We start from the raw sequence: 19,017 nt of genomic DNA on the forward strand, positions 1-19,017 counted from the left end.
TGTATCACCGATTATAAGGCGAAAATCTCATCCAGCTCCTCAGAGCTGGGGCGTGTGCCCAAAATACAGCAGGCATTACCCCTTTGAACAGCCGCACTGAGCCGCTGGAACAGAAAACTAGCTGCCCTGGGATCCCTAGTTACCCTGATGAGTCTTTCCCAGCTCCTTTAGGAATTTAGATGCACTCTTTCCCCATGAGCCAAGGGTCTCTGAGCCTATGGGAACAAACATATAATGATGGGCAAGTTCTCCATATTTTCTAGACTTTTGGGACTCCCTGAAGCTGGCAGCTGCCCCTCCTTCCTCCCTGGTGTATTGGAGATAGGTATCAGCCAAGGTAGATGCACATGTATAGTCCCACACCACCTGCTTCCCATCTGTCCAGGCTTGAAGGGTGATACCATCTGGACGCTTCTGGCTGCCATCAGATCTGCATAGTTGGGGTGGCTCCCTTACTGCTGGGCATCCAGCTGTTGTGAGGCTCCTCTTGATAATGTTATTAACCTCCTCATGTCTTGCAATCTTTCCCTCGGATTTACGGCACACAAGACCATGGTACCCGAATCGGTCTGCTGCTTCACTGCCACAAATACACCTGTGTTCGGCGAGAATAGGGGCGGCAAGTCGAAAGGCAACACCGATGCGGATGGTCTGTGGGTCGAGACGTGTGCCAAGGCTGGAGTTGGGAACAGCCAACAGAAAGTCCCCAGCATGAGGGGCTCTCACTGTCAGGAGGCGGGCTCTATCCTTCCCTGACACACTCTGAAGCATTGTTGAGGCAATATTTTCCACTATTGGACCATCCCAGTGCGATTGTTTGTAGTTGTTGAGGGGAACAGGTCTGGCTCCAGATCATTGCTCCGTCAATGAATTTTTGGTCCTGGACTCCTATCTTGTCCCTAAGATGTTCAGGGAGAATCGCTGCTACAAGCTCTCTGGATGCAAAACACGAGGACAGAAAAGAAGGTAACGCAATCTGTGATGACTTGCGGACACCAATGCCTCCTAGTCTGACTGGAAGTGTAGCTTGGTTCCACTGCCCGTCTTCTAGAGTAAGGTTAAGTACTTTCGTAAAATCTGCCTCAGAATACTGTCATATTCGTGCAGTATAGGGTTATCATATAAAGGTGCACATCTTAGGAAATATGTCAACCTGGGCAGACTCAAGCACTTTGTGAGAAGGTACAAGGCATCGTGGGTGTCCAGATTGCCTATTCGTTGTTCCATTCTCCTTAACTCTTCCAATTTCTTCCTGAGAATTGTGTCAATGGCATTGCTTCCCAGAGGTGCTCCTAGCAAGACACTATTTGTGGGGGCAATGACTGCTGCTCCTGGTAGTTTTGATCTCACTGCATTTATCACTTGTTGACTGACTGAGATGATTTCACATTTGGATGGATTCAGGATGAGACCCATTTCCTGTCCCTGTGTCATTACCTGTGTAAGGTCATGTAAGAGGGACTCTTTTGTACCTGCTAGTGTGCCATCATCTAGGAACCAGATGTTTAGCTCGCTGGTCAGTCTGACTGTGATTTCCCTAACTGCTATACAGAAGAGAAATGGCGCAAGAGGATCTCCTTGTTGGACACTCTCCGATGATGTAATTTCATGCTCTCCAAAGAGAAGCATTGATTCCTTGCTATACCCAGCTGAAACAAAAGGGAAGAGACCAGGGAAATGTTCTTGTACTGCTGCTAATACCACGTCTCTTTTCAGGAGATTGAACGCATTCTTGAAATCTAATTTTACCACTGCATTGTCCTCAGGCAGGTTGTTGGTATACGCCCTTGTTGCATGAACCGCTGTTTCACTTCCTTGAGAGACCCCAAAGCCAAGCTGGTTTGGTTGAAGCATCATGGCTGCCTGTGCACGAATACTTCGGACAGCAGCTTTGGATACGAGGCGGCGTAAGGTGTTGCCTACTGCAATTGGCCGAATTCCTCCATCCTTCTTTTTAAGTGCACAAAGTGTTGCACCAAAAAAGAAAGGTCTAATTTCATCAGGGATCAGACCAGCCAAGGAATTGTTGACGAACCTTGTGATCTCTGAAAGCAGTGTCTCTGCAATTTCCCCAATAACTGGATTAACCATTTCCTTTAAATGCTGTGGCCTTATTCCAGTGTAACCCCCAGCAGAGCCAGATGGGAAATACATTATTGCTTTGTAAATGTCTGAGTCTTCCACTATCAATGGTTCCATAGTGGGGACAGAGGTGTTGGAACTGTTGGTGCCACTGGTTTCCCTGGCAGGGTGCTTTCCTCTAAGTGCTTCAGCAGTGTCAGCATCCCTGGGAGCAACTATATCTTCACTGGTAATAATTCTTATTGCCCCCACTGTGTTGCCCTCTTCAATTTTCTTGCTCACCTGGACTCTGACTTTTTCACTGTCAGTAGAGTGAGTGGGGGTTCTGCCTCTCCCTTTTTTGTGTTGACGGGGAAAGCGAATGAGTCTCTGACTCATGGCTAACGCGACGGGCTGGAGTTTTGAGACTCTATGACCGCGGGTTCAATCCCGGCCGGGGGTATGGTTTGGGAAGGCGAATGAGGTTATCAACTCTAGGAAAATCTCTTAAGGATTTAATTATCATTGAGGCTAGCCTCTTTCCCCTTCTTTCCGGCACAGCTAAGCAGACATTGCCAAAAAGTAGCAAGTTGTGCCATGCCTTGATGGTTGGTGGAGCATTTAAGATAGTGGAACCATCGTTTACTTTTTTCAGGAGGTCTGTAAGTTTCCCAGCTGCGTGTGGACGGGCTGCTTTGGGAATATGTGTGAGTGTCCTCGTACCTGTTGCTTTAATTGCTTCCAAGAGATTGTCTGATGAGATGAAATCTGTTGGAGAGGGTTCAGGTGCCTGAGGTGGCTCTGGATCATCACTTTCCACAGGAGGACATCCTGAACCAGGGCAACTACCGTGTTTGCGGAGGAAACCATTCGAGTTGAGACAACGAAGCTGTAAGTATGACCGACACTTGCCTCTCCTAGTATTGCCAACCGTGCCATTTCCCTGGCTGCTTGCTTCCTCCTGGTTGGCATCCATCTGCTAGACTAGACAATAGGAGTGTACATGTACATGTTTATTTATACACACTCATCTGAGTTTTCTTTGATTTTATCTTAATAGTTCTTGGTCTTATTACTTTTCCTTTTATATCCATGGGGAAGTGGAATAAGAATCTTTCCTCCGTAAGTCATGTGTGTTGTAAAAGTCAACTAAAATGCCGGCAACAATGGGCTTGTAACCCCTTTTCCTGTAATAATTACTAAAAAGAATAAGAAGAAGAAAATTGTAAAAGTGGGAAGCCTGAATGTGCGTGGATGTTGTGCGAATGATAAGAAAGAGATGATTGTGGATGTTATGAATGAGAAGAAGCTGGATGTCCTGAAACAAAGCTGAAGGGGGTGGGAGAGTTTCAGTGGAGAGGAATAAATGGGATTAGGCCAGGGGTTTCAAATAGAGTTAGAGCTAAAGAAGGAGTAGCAATAATGTTGAAGGATAAGTTATGGCAGGAAAAGAGGGACTACAAATGTATTAACTCAAGGATTATGTGGAGTAAAATAAAGGTTGGATGTGAAAAGTGGGTTATAGTAAGCGTATATGCACCTGGAGAAGACAGAAGTGCAGAGGAGAGAGAGAGAGATTTTGGGAAATGTTGAATGAATGCTTGGGGAGTTTTGAACCAAGTGTGAGAGTAATGGTGGTTGGGGATTTCAATGCTAAAGTGGGCAAAAATGTTGTGGAGGGAGTAGTAGGTAAATTTGGGGTTCCAGGAGTAAATGAAAATGGGGAGCCATTAATTGAGCTATGTGTAGAAAGAAGTTTGGAAATATGTAATACATATTTTATGAAGAAGAGGATAAATAAATATACAAGGTATGCTATAGCACGTAATGAAAGTAGTTTGTTAGATTATGTATTGGTGGATAAAAGGTTGATGGGCAGGTTCCAGGATGTACACGTTTATAGAGGGGCAACTGATATATTGGATCATTATTTACTTGTAGCTACAGTTAGAGTAAGAGGTAGATGGGAAAAGAGGAAAATGGCAACAACAATCAAGAGGGAGGTGAAAGTGTATAAACTAAGGGAGGAGGAAGTTCGGGTGAGATATAAGCAACTATTGGCAGAAAGGTGGGCTGGTGCAGGTATGAGTAGTGGGGGCGTTGAAGAGTGTTGAAATAGTTTTAAAAATGCTGTATTAGAATGTGAGGCAGAAGTTTGTGGTTATAGGAGGGTGGGGGCAGGAGGAAAGAGGAGTGATTGGTGGAATGATGAAGTAAAGGGTGTGATAAAAGTTAGCTTATGAGAGGTTTTTTTTACAAAGCAGAAGTGTTATAAGAAGGGTAGAGTATATGGAGAGTAAAAGAAAGGTGAAGAGAGTGGTGAGAGAGTGCAAAAGGAGAGTAGATAATAGAGTGGGAGAGGCACTGTCAAGAAATTTTAATGAAAATAAGAAAAATTTTTGGAGTTAAACAAGTTAAGAAAGCCTAGAGAACGAATGGATTTGTCAGTTAAAAACAGAGTAGGGAAGTTAGTAGATGGGGAGATGGAGGTTTTGGGTAGATGGTGGAATATTTTGAGGAACTTTTAAATGTCGACGAAGAAAGGGAAGCGGTAATTTCATGCACTGGCCAGGGAGGTATACCATCTTTTAGGAGTGAATAAGAACAGGAAGTGAGTGTGGGAGAGGTGCGTGAGGAATTACGTAGAATGAAAGGGGATAAAGCAGCTGGAACTGACTGGATCATGAGAGAAATGTTAAAAGCAGGGGGGGATATAGTGTTGGAGTGGTTGGTATTTTTGTTTAATAAATGTATGAAAGAGGGGAAGGTACCTAGGGATTGGCAGAGAGCATGTATAGTCCCTTTATGTAAAGGGAAGAGGGCCAAAAGAGATTGTAAAAATTATAGAGGAATAAGTTTACTGAGTATACCAGGAAAAGTGTACGGTAGGGTTATTATTGAAAGAATTAGAGGTAAGACAGAACGTAGGATTGCGGATGAGCAAGAGGATTTCAGAGTGGGTAGGGAATGTGTAGATCAAGTGTTTACATTGAAGTATATATGTGAACAGTATTTAGATAAAGGTAGGGAAGTTTTTATTGCATTTATGGATTTAGAAAAGGCATATGATAGAGTGGATAGAGGAGCAATATGGCAGATGTTGCAAGTATATGGAATAGGTGGTAAGTTACAAAATACTGTAAAGAGTTTTTATGAGGATAGTGAGGCTCAGGTTAGGGTGTGTAGAACAGAGTGAGACTACTTCCCAGTAAAAGTAGGTCTTAGACAGGGATGTGTAATGTCACCATTGTTGTTTAATGTATTTAAAGATGGGGTTGTAAAAGAAGCAAATGCTAGGGTGTTCGGGAGAGGGGTGGGATTAAATTATGGGGAATCAAATACAAAATGGGAATTGACACAATTGCTTTTTGCTGATGATACTGTGCTCATGGGAGATTCTAAAGAAAAATTGCAAAGGTTAGTGGATGAGTTTGGGAGTGTGTGTAAAGGTAGAAAATTGAAAGTGAACATAGAAAAGAGTAAGGTGATGAGGATATCAAATGATTTTGATGAAGAAAAATTGGATATCAAATTGGGGAGGAGGAGTATGGAAAAAGTGAATGTTTTCAGATGCTTGGGACTTGACGTATTGGCGGATGGATTTATGAAGGATGAGGTTAATCATAGAATTGATGAAGGAAAAAAGGTGAGTGGTGCGTTGAGGTATATGAGGAGATAAAAAACATTATCTATTGAGGCAAAGAAGGGAATGTATGAAAGTATAGTAGTACCAACACTCTTACATGGGTGTGAAGCTCGAGTTGTGAATGCAGCAGCGAGGAGGTGGTTGGAGGCAGTGGAGATGTCCTTTCGAAGGGCAATGAGTGGTGTAAATATTATGCAGAAATTTGGAGTGTGGAAATCAGGAGAAGGTGTGGAGTTAATAAAAGTATTAGCCAGAGGGCTGAAGAGGGGTTGTTGAGGTGGTTTGGTCATTTAAAGAGAATTGATCAAAGTAAAATGGCATGGAGAGCGTATAAATCTGTGGGGGAAGGAAGGCGGGGTAGGGGTCGTCCTCGAAAAGGTTGGAGGGAGGGGGTAAAGGAGGTTTTGTGGGCAAGGGGCTTGGACTTCCAGCAAGCGTGCGTGAGCGTGTTTGATAGGAGTGAATGGAGACGAATGGTATTTGGGACCTGACGATCTGTTGGAGTGTGAGCAGGGTAATATTTAGTGAAGGGATTCAGGGAAACCGGTTATTTTTATATAGCCGGACTTGAGTCCTGGAAATGGGAAGTACAATGCCTGCACTCTAAAGGAGGGGTTTGGGATATTAGCAGTTTGGAGGGATATGTTGTGTATCTTTATACGTATATGCTTCTAAGCTGTTGTGTTCTGAGCACCTCTGCAAAAACAGTGATTATGTGTGAGTGTGGTGAAAGTGTTGAATGATGATGAAAGTATTTTCTTTTTGAGGATTTTCTTTCTTTTTGGGTCACCCTGCCTCGGTGGGAGACGGCCGTCTTGTTAAATATATATATATATATATATATATATATATATATATAGATATATATATATATATAGATATATATATATATATATATATATATATATATACATATATATAATTGTAACCACGGACGAGTGGTATTGATCACTAACTAACAAAACTGCGCTAGCCAAGGATTCGAACCCATGTTGTACTGGCCTGCCTCATGGTAAGCGAGAACCACATGACGCTTTAAATTACAGGACCACCCAACCCTACAAGAACGACTGGCACAGTGTTGTTATTGATCAATGCCACTCGTCCGTGGTTACAATAATATATAAGTGCTGCTCGTGAGGCTAGTACATCAGACAGGGATGAGATTGAAATATTGTCTCTCAGTGTACTGGTGGCGCAGCTGCTTTTCATCGGGGGAATGTTGCATCTCCTGCCGAGTCTTTTGCTTTCATAGGGAGTGATTTTCAGGTGCAAATTTGGTACTAAACCCTTTAGGATTTTCCAAGTGTAAATTATCATGTATCTCTCTCGCCTGCGCTCCAGGGAATACAGATCAAGGGCCTTCAGCCTTTCCCAGTAATTTAGGTGCCTTATCGTACTTATGTATTCCTTGAAAGTTCTTTGTACATTTCCCTTGCCTTGAAGGGGACCGTTAGTGTACACCAGTATTCCAGCCTAGAGAGAACAAGCGATTTGAAGAGAATCGCCAAAGGCTTGGCGTGCCTAGTTTTGAAGGTTCTCATTATCAGTCCTATCATATTCCTAGCAGATGCGGCAGAAACATTGTTGTGTTCTTTGAAGGTGAGATCCTCTGACATTATCACTCCCAGGTCCTTCACATTACTTTTTTGTTGTATTGTATGGTTAGAATTTGTGTACCCTGATACAGTTTTAAATTCCTCAAGTTTTCCATATCTGAGTAGTTGAAATTTCTCTTCATTGAACTTCATATTGTTTTGAGTGGCCCATTTGAAGATTTGGTTGACATTCACTTGGAGTCTCGCAGTGTTTTCGATGAAGGTCACTGTCATGGGAATCCGGGTGTCATCCGCAAAGGAAGACACGGAGCTATGGCTTACATCTCTGTCTTTGTCAGATATGGGGATGAGGAATAGAATGGGAGTGAGTACTGTGCTTTGTGGAACAGAGCTTTTCACCTTAGCTGCCTTAGACTTCACTCTGTTTACTATTACTCTTCGTGTTCTATTTGTCAGAAAGTTATAGATCCATCTAACAACTTTTCCTGTTATTCCTTTATCAAGCATTTTGTGCGCTATTACACCATGGTCACACTTGTTGAAAGCTTTTACAAAGTCTGTGTATACTACATCTGTATTTTGTTCATCCTCTAAGCAAGGATGCTATACAAAATTCCCTATATTTCTTTTTGTGGAAAATTTTGGATTTTTCTAAATTCAGCATGTGTAAATTTGAATAATACAATAATTGTGTAATAAAATGTGATGTTGATTTGATCCTTTCGAAAAAATTCTAGTGAGGGGGGTGTAAAACAACTGCTAAGTGATACTGGGGAAAAGACACTGCATTGAATTTAGTGTGCGACTACTGGACTGGGGTGCGCAATGTGACTGGGTGTTCTCTGATGCCAAATTGGGGTATTTTTGCCTGTTGTAATAGGAACCCATGTTAATGTCCCCTGCTGAAGAATTGTGACAAGAAATTTGTAGGACCTCATGAATTACGTGTGGATGGTGGAAAATAAATGTGGACATCACTCACAGGGAAGTACACCATTAGTCCTTGCATTTAGATATCAACTGGCCAGTGTAGGGTCTAGGTGTTAGGGAGGTGCTGTGGTGTGATCCATCTACAGTAATTCAATAGTCAGTGGTAATATAAAGTTGTTTCCTAATATCACTATTGTATTATATGTATTGTACTATTTATATTTTTTTGTACCCAGCAAGTACATCAAAATAACATACAGACTACACAACTTTAATTTACCAGAGAAACTGGTTTTAATATTATAATTATTAATTTAATGTCAGGTCTAGCTTTCCGTGAGAGTGGTAGAGAGTGGGCAACAAAGGAGTGACAGTTCAGTGACCTGCTGTGACTTAAGTCCCACTTACCTCACCCAAATTACTTGCAGGTAATAATTCAGGTAATGTACTGTATGCCTCCTGCAGGTGATTTGCTCACATAATAATAATAATAATAATAATAATAATAATAATAATAATAATAATAATAATAATAATAATAATAATAATAATTTTCAAAACTTTTATGCAGGGGTTCTCGTGAGGTTTGGTGATGCTAAATCAACATTCTTCTCACCTGTCCTTCATGTTTCGCCTGTCGGGAATCCTTTCCAGCTTGGTTACAGTACACTGAGATTACGGGGAGGTATTAATATACCTTAAGTGGGGCAGGAGAGACTATACCAGTGTTAGTGCTCATTTTCCCTGGTTTCGTTTGGAGGGTATACTATGATAGACTATTCCACACGTTTCTTCCATCGGAGATTCGTTCCGTCTTCGGCAGTGTTGGTAATAATAATAATAAGAATATCTTTATTTCTACAAGTACACGTACAAGGTATACAGACCATAGCTGACATCAGTGACATACTACTATATAGAAAGCCGCTTGTTATGCAGAGCATTTTGGGCAAATTAGGTCAATTTTGTCCCAGGATGCTACCCACACCAGCCAACTAACACCCAGATACCCATTTTACTGATGGGTGAACAAGGACAGCAGGTGTCTTATGGAAACAGGTCTAAATGCTTTACAGCCTTACCGGGGATTCGGTTCTCGGACCTTAGTGTGTGAGCTGATGGCGCCAGTTTAGGCTCTGCATATGAGTACAGTTGCACAAATGAACAAGAGTACAATTTATGCGACTACTTCTTACATAATAGCATGTATGTGAGTTTCTTAGGATAGTGTAAGGAAGGTTGGTTAGAGTGATTATCGTCTTTGGGTTCCTAGTGTTAAGAAACAGTGCAATTGTCATGGTAAATATGGTCGTAGTAGATAATTATTTTCCCTACTGGCATTTTCTGGAACATTCTGACGTGTGATAGTATAGATTGCCAACTAGTTAATTTGCTTCGCTTACATAAAGCTTGAGTTGAGGGTGTATCAACCCCTTAGGTATAATGATTCCATAAGGCAACAGATTAGTTGATATTGATTAGATGCGGCTTCGGGGCTGACTACTGCGTTTTTAACATGGAATCTTACAGATACAGCAATCAGAGATACCTTAATATCACTTTACCTTAATGTGGAAGCGTCGTGCTAGGCCCTTCAGGAGAAGTCTAAGCAGTTCCTTCTTATCATCAGGAGGATATTCAACTGAAGTGTCTAGCTCGTACACAGGGATCACATAAGCACACTTCCAGCATGGAGTCCCATCAGTCCCTCCAGAGAGGAATTTGGTGAGATTTTCAGACATATATGGCGGTGTTAGCATATCAATATCGATGGTGAGGGAGTACTCACACTGACACGTCCTTCTAGCCAAGTTCCTCATTAAGTTCTGTGGATAGCGGCGCTCCCTCGTCTCATTCTCGTCCCTAAGACTCATTAAGATCTTGTTGGATTCCTCAGGATTGTCACAGCTGAGATCAAGCAACTCTGGGATTGGCGATGAACGGGGAGGCCGTGTTCTGGGGTGCACCAAGTGGAATGATACTTTTTCCTGAACGTTGGGAAAACAACGTCGCAAGTAGGATACCATGGCAGCCGCCACAGCATACTCGGAACCCGGCACAAAGACTGCCACGGACATGGGTCCTGTCCAGGTCTCCGCTTGCCACGCTACCCAAAATAGTCGCTCGACAGAGGCCTGTGTAGCCAAGCACACATGGAACTCAGCAGTAATTACGTCCCATCCTTGTGCCGGCCACACGAAAGCATGAGTAGTGTAGTTCCCAGAGGCGTCCAGTACTCCGAACACTGCAGGCAGTACTCCGAAGACTGTGGACAGCTCTCCGCCAGTACCCAGTGGAGATGTCGACTGTGAACCATAAAAAAAATTACTTGAAAACATTGAAGATTGTATCATTTATAAGTTCTTACCTATTGCGAGGGGGTTAATTTTCTCTGCAGTCTTTATCAAAATTCTGTCATGTAAAATTATATCTAGCAATTTACGTAATCTGAACTTGAGATAGACCTAAAGTATTTTCATAAGTTAAAAAAAGATAGAAAAACAATAAAGATTAAATGATAAATAATGTGGTACAAAATACTAATAACAACATCACACAAATCAAATCCCCAGTAATATGTGGCATTATGACAAGCAGAGGAGTTAGCTGTGTGTGTGGTTGTCCAGGACCACTGGTGTAATCTGCTGGCTGAACACATACGAATATTGTAGTACCATTTGTTGATATTTGGGTCCACTTCTATATCCATAATGATATGAAGGGGGTTCATTTATAGAGCAGGGATAACCTCTTTAGCCAGTTCAGTAGTGGGAGCTGTTAGAGCTAAACTAGAAATGGTTAGAGGCATGGGTGATCATGTGAAAGAATGGAATTTGGAAATATACAACTAGGCAGTGTGATTTGGCAGTTGCCGGCAGAATGAGGGATTATCGATTAATAGCAGTAATTGTGATTCAGTAGCACTAGGCTGTAGCGGAAGCAGCAGAGATAATGAAATAGCAGGGATGTGTAAGGAGATAGCGTATTCTAGCATATTATTTCGTAAATAGTACAGCGCTGGGAACAATAAGGATGAGATGAGATTAATTGTAAGTGTGAAATACAGTGATATTAATACAATGACTACGACATTGTTGAATTTGTTGAGTGCCACATTTAAGGATTTAAGTTATTTCACATTCATAAAAATAATGGGAAAGTTTGCGAATATATTAGAGAAAACTTGGATTGCTGAATGAAAACATGAAAAAAAACTGAGGGAACACACACACACACACACACACACACACACACACACACACACACACACACAAACACAGATTCTATTTGTGTAGAATTTCAAGAGGAGCATGAAAAGTTGATATTAGGTGTAATATACCAATCCTGAACTTGGACAGACACCAAAGGAAATCTCTTTAGGAGGAAACTGTAAAGGCCGTATGACACGATAGGGTGGCACATGTAATTCCAGGGGATTTTTGCCTCTAGCCAAATAGGCTGGAATTCTTTCGTTTGAAAACTAAAATCAAACTGTCTTTTAAAATAATTTGTGACAGAGCCAACGATGACAAATAACCTGCTTGATTTGGCTATGGCAAACAAGGAGACTCTTGTTAATAACCTGTATATTAAGGAAAAGCACTGAGTGATCGCAAATTGATTTAATTTATCATTAAATGGAAGTATGATAGCACTGATAATACGCTAATGGTTGCAGACTTTCCTTCTGCTGATTACAATGAGGTTGGACAACACCTTTCATACGTTGACTGGGATAACGAAGAGAACCATCTATATGCAAGCTTTCCAGAAACTATACAAGCTGTCAAAAGAACATACATTCTCCGTAGCGAAATGAGATCAAATAACAAGGTTCCGAAATTTAGGAACATGTGATTAAAACACCTAAACAGGTGTAGCGTGGGAGATGTTGAAAACAGCTAATGCAGGCAGCACGAGTTATGTTCTTCAGTTTTTACAGACAACCTACGCTTCCCAGTGTGCAATAATATGCACAACACTAATGTACTTGGAGACTCATGCTGATATAAATCAACTGTGAAAACTTCCCAAACTGACTATTTTGTCGAGGAAAAGTGGACTGCTTGATGCTTCCCTACATCAGCCCACCTTCCATACGAGGAGCAAATTACTAAGTTCCTTTTATTGAGCCCACACGGTTGATACAACTGAAGCAACATTGTCACTGCTGGCTGGGAGAAAGAACAGGAGAAGCAGTACGACTCAGAATAATCCAGGAAAGTATTGCTCTAATATCTCACCTCATGGCTAGTTTCTAAAGGCGGACGCATTCTTCACCTCTGTCCACACCAAACAATAACACACATGACCGTAATCCTAAACAAGTCTTCAGTCTCTTCCCAGGTTTTGTTTTAAGGTACCCAAGGGTACCTTAATTCTTCAGATCCCAAAGCAAAGTAATGAAACCTTTAAACCATAATCTACTCGCCTTCCACAATTCTTACACTGAACTTTTAAAACGACTCAGGCTCCCACAATAGTAAGACTGATGATCTGGAGCTGAAACTTTACAGTTTGCAACAAGCCAATGATACACAAAAGTGCAAGTAACCGTCAACAAACCTATTAAACAAATAACTTCACTTAACATTAAGTATAATGACAGTATCGAGGAAGGGAAATCATACATAGATATGCAGTTCTTCATCTTTCTCCAAAACAACGAATACAAAACAGAGTAAGAACGTTCAGATGCTGTTGATAACAGCACTAATTTCCCCGAGTTCATTCTCAAGATCCTCTCTGGAGACCACACTTCTACTCGCTTATCTTCTTATATATATAGAGAGAGAGAACTGTGAAAAGAAGAACGAAAAGAACTGTAATGTTAAAATTCCACTTTTTCTGGAAAAGAAAAGACCAAATTTAGTCTGATCCATATGAATGAAAAGAGAGGATAATGTTGTTAGTGTAGAGAAAAGTGCATGAGTGTTCTCTGAGGAAAGTTATTATTGTGAAAAAAATAGTTAGGTCAGATATATACATGTCTAACAAATATGATCTAACAATATTTGTATGTGATTCTAGCCTATGCAGTTTAGAATTAGATGTATTATGTTCCCACTAAACTCCACGTAGTGTTATGTACCCTTAATTAATAACAGTTTATCACTGTCCAACTCATTGATTTCTTAATTCTCTTTAAATACTAACTACCCAGTACCTACTTTCACACCCCCAATGGAAATAAGTCACTCTGTCTGACTTTTTTGGGTTATCCCAGGTTCTCTACACATATGCTGCTATGTATAATAATCTATGTAACTGTATTTGTGTATACCTGAATAAACTTACTTACTTACTTACACACCAGTGTCAGTGATTCAGCTACAACTCACTGAATTGTGATAATAACCTTGTTTATCTTAAAGGTTTCTTCTGTTTTGTTTTGATTAATACAGTTCAAAAGAGAATCAGTTTTCTCGTCCAAATAACCATTCGTACTTTTTTTTTCTCTTTTCTGTGCAATAGTTTTTATCTGTTTTCTTTGTATTTTTATCGATTTTTTCCCGAGGTTCTTTTTATAATTAGTTCTAAAATTCATACTTCTGTCATTAATTCATTTATAAATCAATTTTATTAATTTTGAGAAAAACGTAATTAAGTTCAAAATATTCATTTTTCACGATCATCAGTCATTTTTTTTAGCATCCTCCTATTGTATTATCTCAAAATTTTTACATTTGTTATTAATAATAGTAATCTAACATATAAGTGCACATGGGCACCATGCCCAGCCCTTCTAGGGTAGGGTAGGTGCCTGAGCCCGAGCTTGTAGCTCACAACACTGTCTCCCATTAACCCCCTTGGGGCGGGGATGGCAGACCAGAGAGGCCTAGCTTCTCCCTACGAGCCCCTCGAGGGCGGGGAATGTGGCTAAGCCTGGGGACAGTTAGTCCCAAAGATGAGGTAGTACTTGTGCCTCTCCCATGGGAGACTTAGGTCTCAGACACTCCCTAAAGAGGGAGCCAAGGCCGGGCCACCACTTGGACAAGGCCCGGGCCGGGAGAATACCGGCAAATATTTAATAATAATAAAAAATATAAGTGCAGGTACACCTTTATTTATTATTTGTAATGTTGTATTGTATTATTCTGTATAATATTATATTTATTTGCATTATTTTTCGATAGTTAGCAGCGTATTTGTTGACATTCTATATTCTCCAACTCTCAAAAACTTGTCCTACCTCATTTTATCATCCACTTCCTCTATAAGTGGATAATAGTGTTCAAGATAGATCTCTGCATTAAGTTTTGATCGTCTTCTGTGTCTGCCAGAGTGACAGAAGTACTTGTAACCACTTGTAAGTGCTTGTAAGTCTGTTGATATTGTAAGATGCTCAGTTAAACGTAGTTATCTACGTTCATGTTCCCGTGGCCTGGTCGCAAAAGCTCTCGCTTCACACGGTGAAGTCCGGGTTCGATTCCCGGGGAAAGGGTGGAAATATTGGGCGTGTTTTCTTACAACGGTTGTCTACGTTCACCCATCAGTAATAATGGGTACCTGGGTGTTAGTGGACTGGTGTGGGTCACATCCTGGGATAAAACTGACCTAATTTGCCCGAAATGCTCTGCATAACAAGGGACTTTCTATATGGTAGTATGTCATTGATGGTCTGTATACCTTGTACATGTACTTGTATAAATAAAGATATTATAATTATTATTATTATTATTATTATTATTATTATTATTATTATTATTATTATTATTATTATTATTATTATTATTATGATAGTGAGTAATAGATCTACTCAGGCTTCTAGCTATATTCATAAAACATTCGGTTTCAAGATTTATTTTTCTCTTAATATTTTTCCTAATGCCGGACACAGACATACCAAAGTTATATCCTACATTTTCCTTCCTTTGTGATGGTATCCATAAAAACTGCACATTAATTCCTTTCTCCGGGATTTTTTAGTACCTGTATCTGTTTTTTCCAGTGAGTATGTGAGTCAAGAGCCTTCACAGGTGACACTGAATCAGTAATAATAACAAAGTAACGCACAGAGTTATAAGTTGATTTTAGTGTAATTAGGATGACATACGATTCAGTTTGCAGTGTAGACGCCTAGTTGCAAATTCATATGCCTGACTTAAGATAGTTCCTCTTGTTTTTGTCTGGGTTATATCTGGCAACAAGAGCAGATATAACCCTGCCAGTAGAAATCTGTTAGATCCATCCGTGTATATGATTTACATAATATTACTAACAGTTAAGCTAGAATTTTCTTCTTGAATTGTTGCCTTGGCAAGTGATTTAAGGAAAGGGCTTGCAGATATGTGATATTAAATGAACACATTTTCCAAGTTATAGAACTTAACATAAATGCGCGTTTTCACAACTCGTTTAGATCGATGTTATTTTTAGACATTTAGTAAGGTTCATAGTGAGAGTATATGGTTCATTCCTTAACATTTTAATACCAAGTAGACTGTTAATGTCAATACTCCTATCATTGATAACAGGAACACCAAGCTCAAGTAGACGTACAAGCAGCAGTACACACATACACAAGAGGATTTTCTGAGCTTCCCCAGTGCTCGGGCTGCGGCCCAAAATTGGGGTGTGGCTCCAAAAGGATCCTGTAGTGCTTGCTGCCTTTGCACTTCCTGACATCGTCTGCTGTTATGTAGCTGACACTCCCTTCAAGCCCTGCGGGGAGGAGTTAGTGGCAGTCCAAGGGCCAAGCTTCTTCCAACGAGCCCCGTGAGGGCGGGGAATGGAGCTGAGATACCTCTTTCCATGAAAGACACTCCTTCGATGTGGACCCGGGCAGGGACATTACCGGCAAACCTCATACTTCTACTGCTGCTGATACCAAGCTCTTTCCTCATATAAAGAACCTTGGTAGATTTACGATAAGCTAAAATATTTCTGAGGGCTTCACTGTGCTTTAGTTCCAAGGGCCAGAGAGAATTTTCCTTATAATGTTAACATGAGCGCAGCATAATCCTTTAAGGATTTAATATAGACTATGTACATCTTTCTCACCATTCTCACATTAACACCCTGTTTTTAGCACCGTAGTTGGGGATGTCAACAGGAAAAGTTTTAAGAGCATTTAACCGATCTTAGCATTTTTTTTCTTTTCGTATGGTGGAACTATAGAAGGATATGTCTTTCTAAATTTCTAATTTTAAGCTATCCAGAAATGTAAGCTAGAAGCATTGAAGTCACGTGTTAAGAGATTGTTTTGAAATATTTCTCAACTTGTGGGTAGCCATAACTGATGCAGATGAAGAGTTTGATGTCACATATCTACGAAACATCATTAATAAACATTTATTGAATATAGCCGAGTGTTTTGAGGTCAAAGACTCTCCAGATGATGTTGGTCTCTGCAAGTAATGTTGGGCGACTGCCGAATTACGAAGAAATTTCTAACATAAGAAAATGGCCATGTTTCCTTGTGATTTAAATATCATTTTCAGGTAGTTAGGCATAAAATCTGAAAATTAAAGTCAAGTCCGTGAATACAGATTTTTTTTTTTGATCTCGGACATGTGTGGCACTGAAGATATTTTTAATAGAGCTTTAATTTCATTTCAGTCGAAAAATTTTGATAGGTTTTAGGCCAGGGCTGTTTTCTGATCACTGAATAACCTTACTATTGTTCTCTTGCAACCATTTCTTTATCTATTTTGACATATTATGGGACACTCTTGCAAATAAGATCTGGTTCAACGAATAGTGTGGAATATATGGAAATGTTCCTTAAGAGTCGACCTCTGCCCAGTGACGACTTGTTTAACTTACTCTCTGAGGTGGTAAGGATGACTTCTGTGAACTTGTAGCCACTGTACCTACAGGGTAAAGCGGAGTTAGAGGAATGTAAAATGATTCCACACCTATGGGAGTTTAAATCATCTTTCTTTTTATTGTCCGATTTCTTGGAATCTTTATGAAGATCACAAACACTCAAAGAAAAAGCATGAAAAGTGTGAGCAGACAATATTGATGTGAGACAGGCAAATATCTGCAGTTTCAAAGGTATTTTGGCAAACGTTGAAGCTATGGTACAATGTCTTCCATTATAGATGACACCTGAATTTGCATGACAGTGTACCCCAGGTGGGCATCAACCAAATCTTTAAATGGGCAGCAGAAAACAATATGAAGTTCAGTAATGGGAATTTTCAATTACTCCGATATGGAAAACGTGAGGAAATTAAAACTATATCGGAGTATAAAACAAATTCCAACCACACATCTGGATCTGGATCGAGGACGACTAGAGCTGTCGTGAGATGGGAAGGAAGAAGGATAAGGAAGGATGGAAATAACTGGAAAAGGATTGGGAGGAGGGGAAGAGGAGGAATCAAGGGAAGTGGCCCAACCACTTTGGAACATGTGGTACAAAAGTACTGGAGACGTAGATAGAGAGGCTTGACTGATGACATTGCTTGGCTCAGTAGGAGAGGATGGCGAAGGCAGCGGCAGGAGCTGGGAGTGTCAGAAGGCAGCAAGCAGGATGAGTTGGTTATGGTCTTATACCGTTTATCAGTGTGATATATTGTTTTCGAGAGAGTTGTATCACACTTATGGGAGAGCTGTAGCAGTCTTCGTTGGTTTGGAGGTGGTGGAGTATCTGGTTGTAGGTAATGTAAAAGACCTGGGAGTGATAATCTCAGAGGATCTCACTTTCATAGACCACAACATTGCATCAATCTCATCTGCTAGAAAAACGACAGGATGGATAATGCGAACCTTCAAAACTAGGGAGGCCAAGCCCATGATGACACTCTTCAGGTCACTTGTTCTATCTAGGCTGGAATATTGCTGCACACTAACAGCACCTTTCAAGGCAGGTGAAATTGCTGACATAGAAAATGTACAGAGAACCTTCACGGCGCGCATAACTGTGATGAAACACCTCAGTTACTGAGAACGCTTGAAGTTCCTCAACCTCTACTCCCTAGAACATAGGCGGGGGAGATACATGATTATATACACATGGAAAATCCTAGAGGGATTAATACCAAACTTGCACACGAAAACCACTCCCTATGAAATCAAAAGACTTGGCAGACGATGCAACATCCCCCCAATGAAAAGCAGGGGTGTCACTAACACGATAAGAGACAACACAATAAGTGTCAGGGGACCAAGACTGTTCAACTGCTTCCCAGCATACATAAGGAGGATTACTAATAGACCCCTGACTGTCTTCAAGAAGGCACTGGACAGGCACCTAATGTCGGTACCTGATCAACCGAGCTGTGGTTCGTACGTCAGTTTGCGTGTGGCCAGCAGTAACAGCCTGGTTGATCAGACCCTGATCCACCACGAGGCCTAGTCACAGACTGGGCAGAGGGGGCGTTGACCCCCGGAACCCTCTCCAGAAGTACTCCAGGTGATGGCTAATAATTTTTTTGTGACGAGAAATAATAAAAAATTGCCTTGAACTCCCCACAAAATTCCAGGTGACATATGATTTTTTCCCCCCAATTTCTGCATTACTCGCCCATAAGAAAAAATAGGTAACTAAGAGTATTGGCAATATTTCCAACTGGGTTTGTAAAACAATGACCCCTGAATATATATATATATTGTAAAAGTCACGATGATTTATTCATAACTAATGATGATATGTCAACCGATATTCAAGAATGTACTTTTAAAAGAGATACAGGAATACATCCAAGGTTAGTATGGTTAGTAGACATACTCACTGTGCCGTCATATGCTTATCGAGTGTAAATTTTGGTGAGAGAATCATTCCCAAGATGTTCCATGAAAATTTCTCCATTCTGAACGTGTGGTACATGTGGAGGCCACAGTATAGGTGCTGGCCACATCAGGTATGGC

General features: G+C 40.7%; 1 protein-coding gene across 2 annotated transcripts in view; it reads right to left on the reverse strand.

The window, feature by feature from the left end:
* Positions 1–19,017, reverse strand: part of LOC128699572 (beta-1,4-glucuronyltransferase 1) — a 68,382-nt gene that overhangs the window by 26,680 nt on the left and 22,685 nt on the right. For both annotated transcript variants that reach the window (XM_070099431.1, XM_070099432.1), the window contains exon 3: positions 9,762–10,502. In XM_070099431.1, the coding sequence (XP_069955532.1) occupies positions 9,762–10,502 (741 nt within the window). The remainder of the gene's footprint in view (positions 1–9,761; positions 10,503–19,017) is intronic.

The sequence above is a fragment of the Cherax quadricarinatus genome, chromosome 67, assembly GCF_038502225.1.
Source record: "Cherax quadricarinatus isolate ZL_2023a chromosome 67, ASM3850222v1, whole genome shotgun sequence".
Classification (NCBI taxonomy): domain Eukaryota; kingdom Metazoa; phylum Arthropoda; class Malacostraca; order Decapoda; family Parastacidae; genus Cherax; species Cherax quadricarinatus.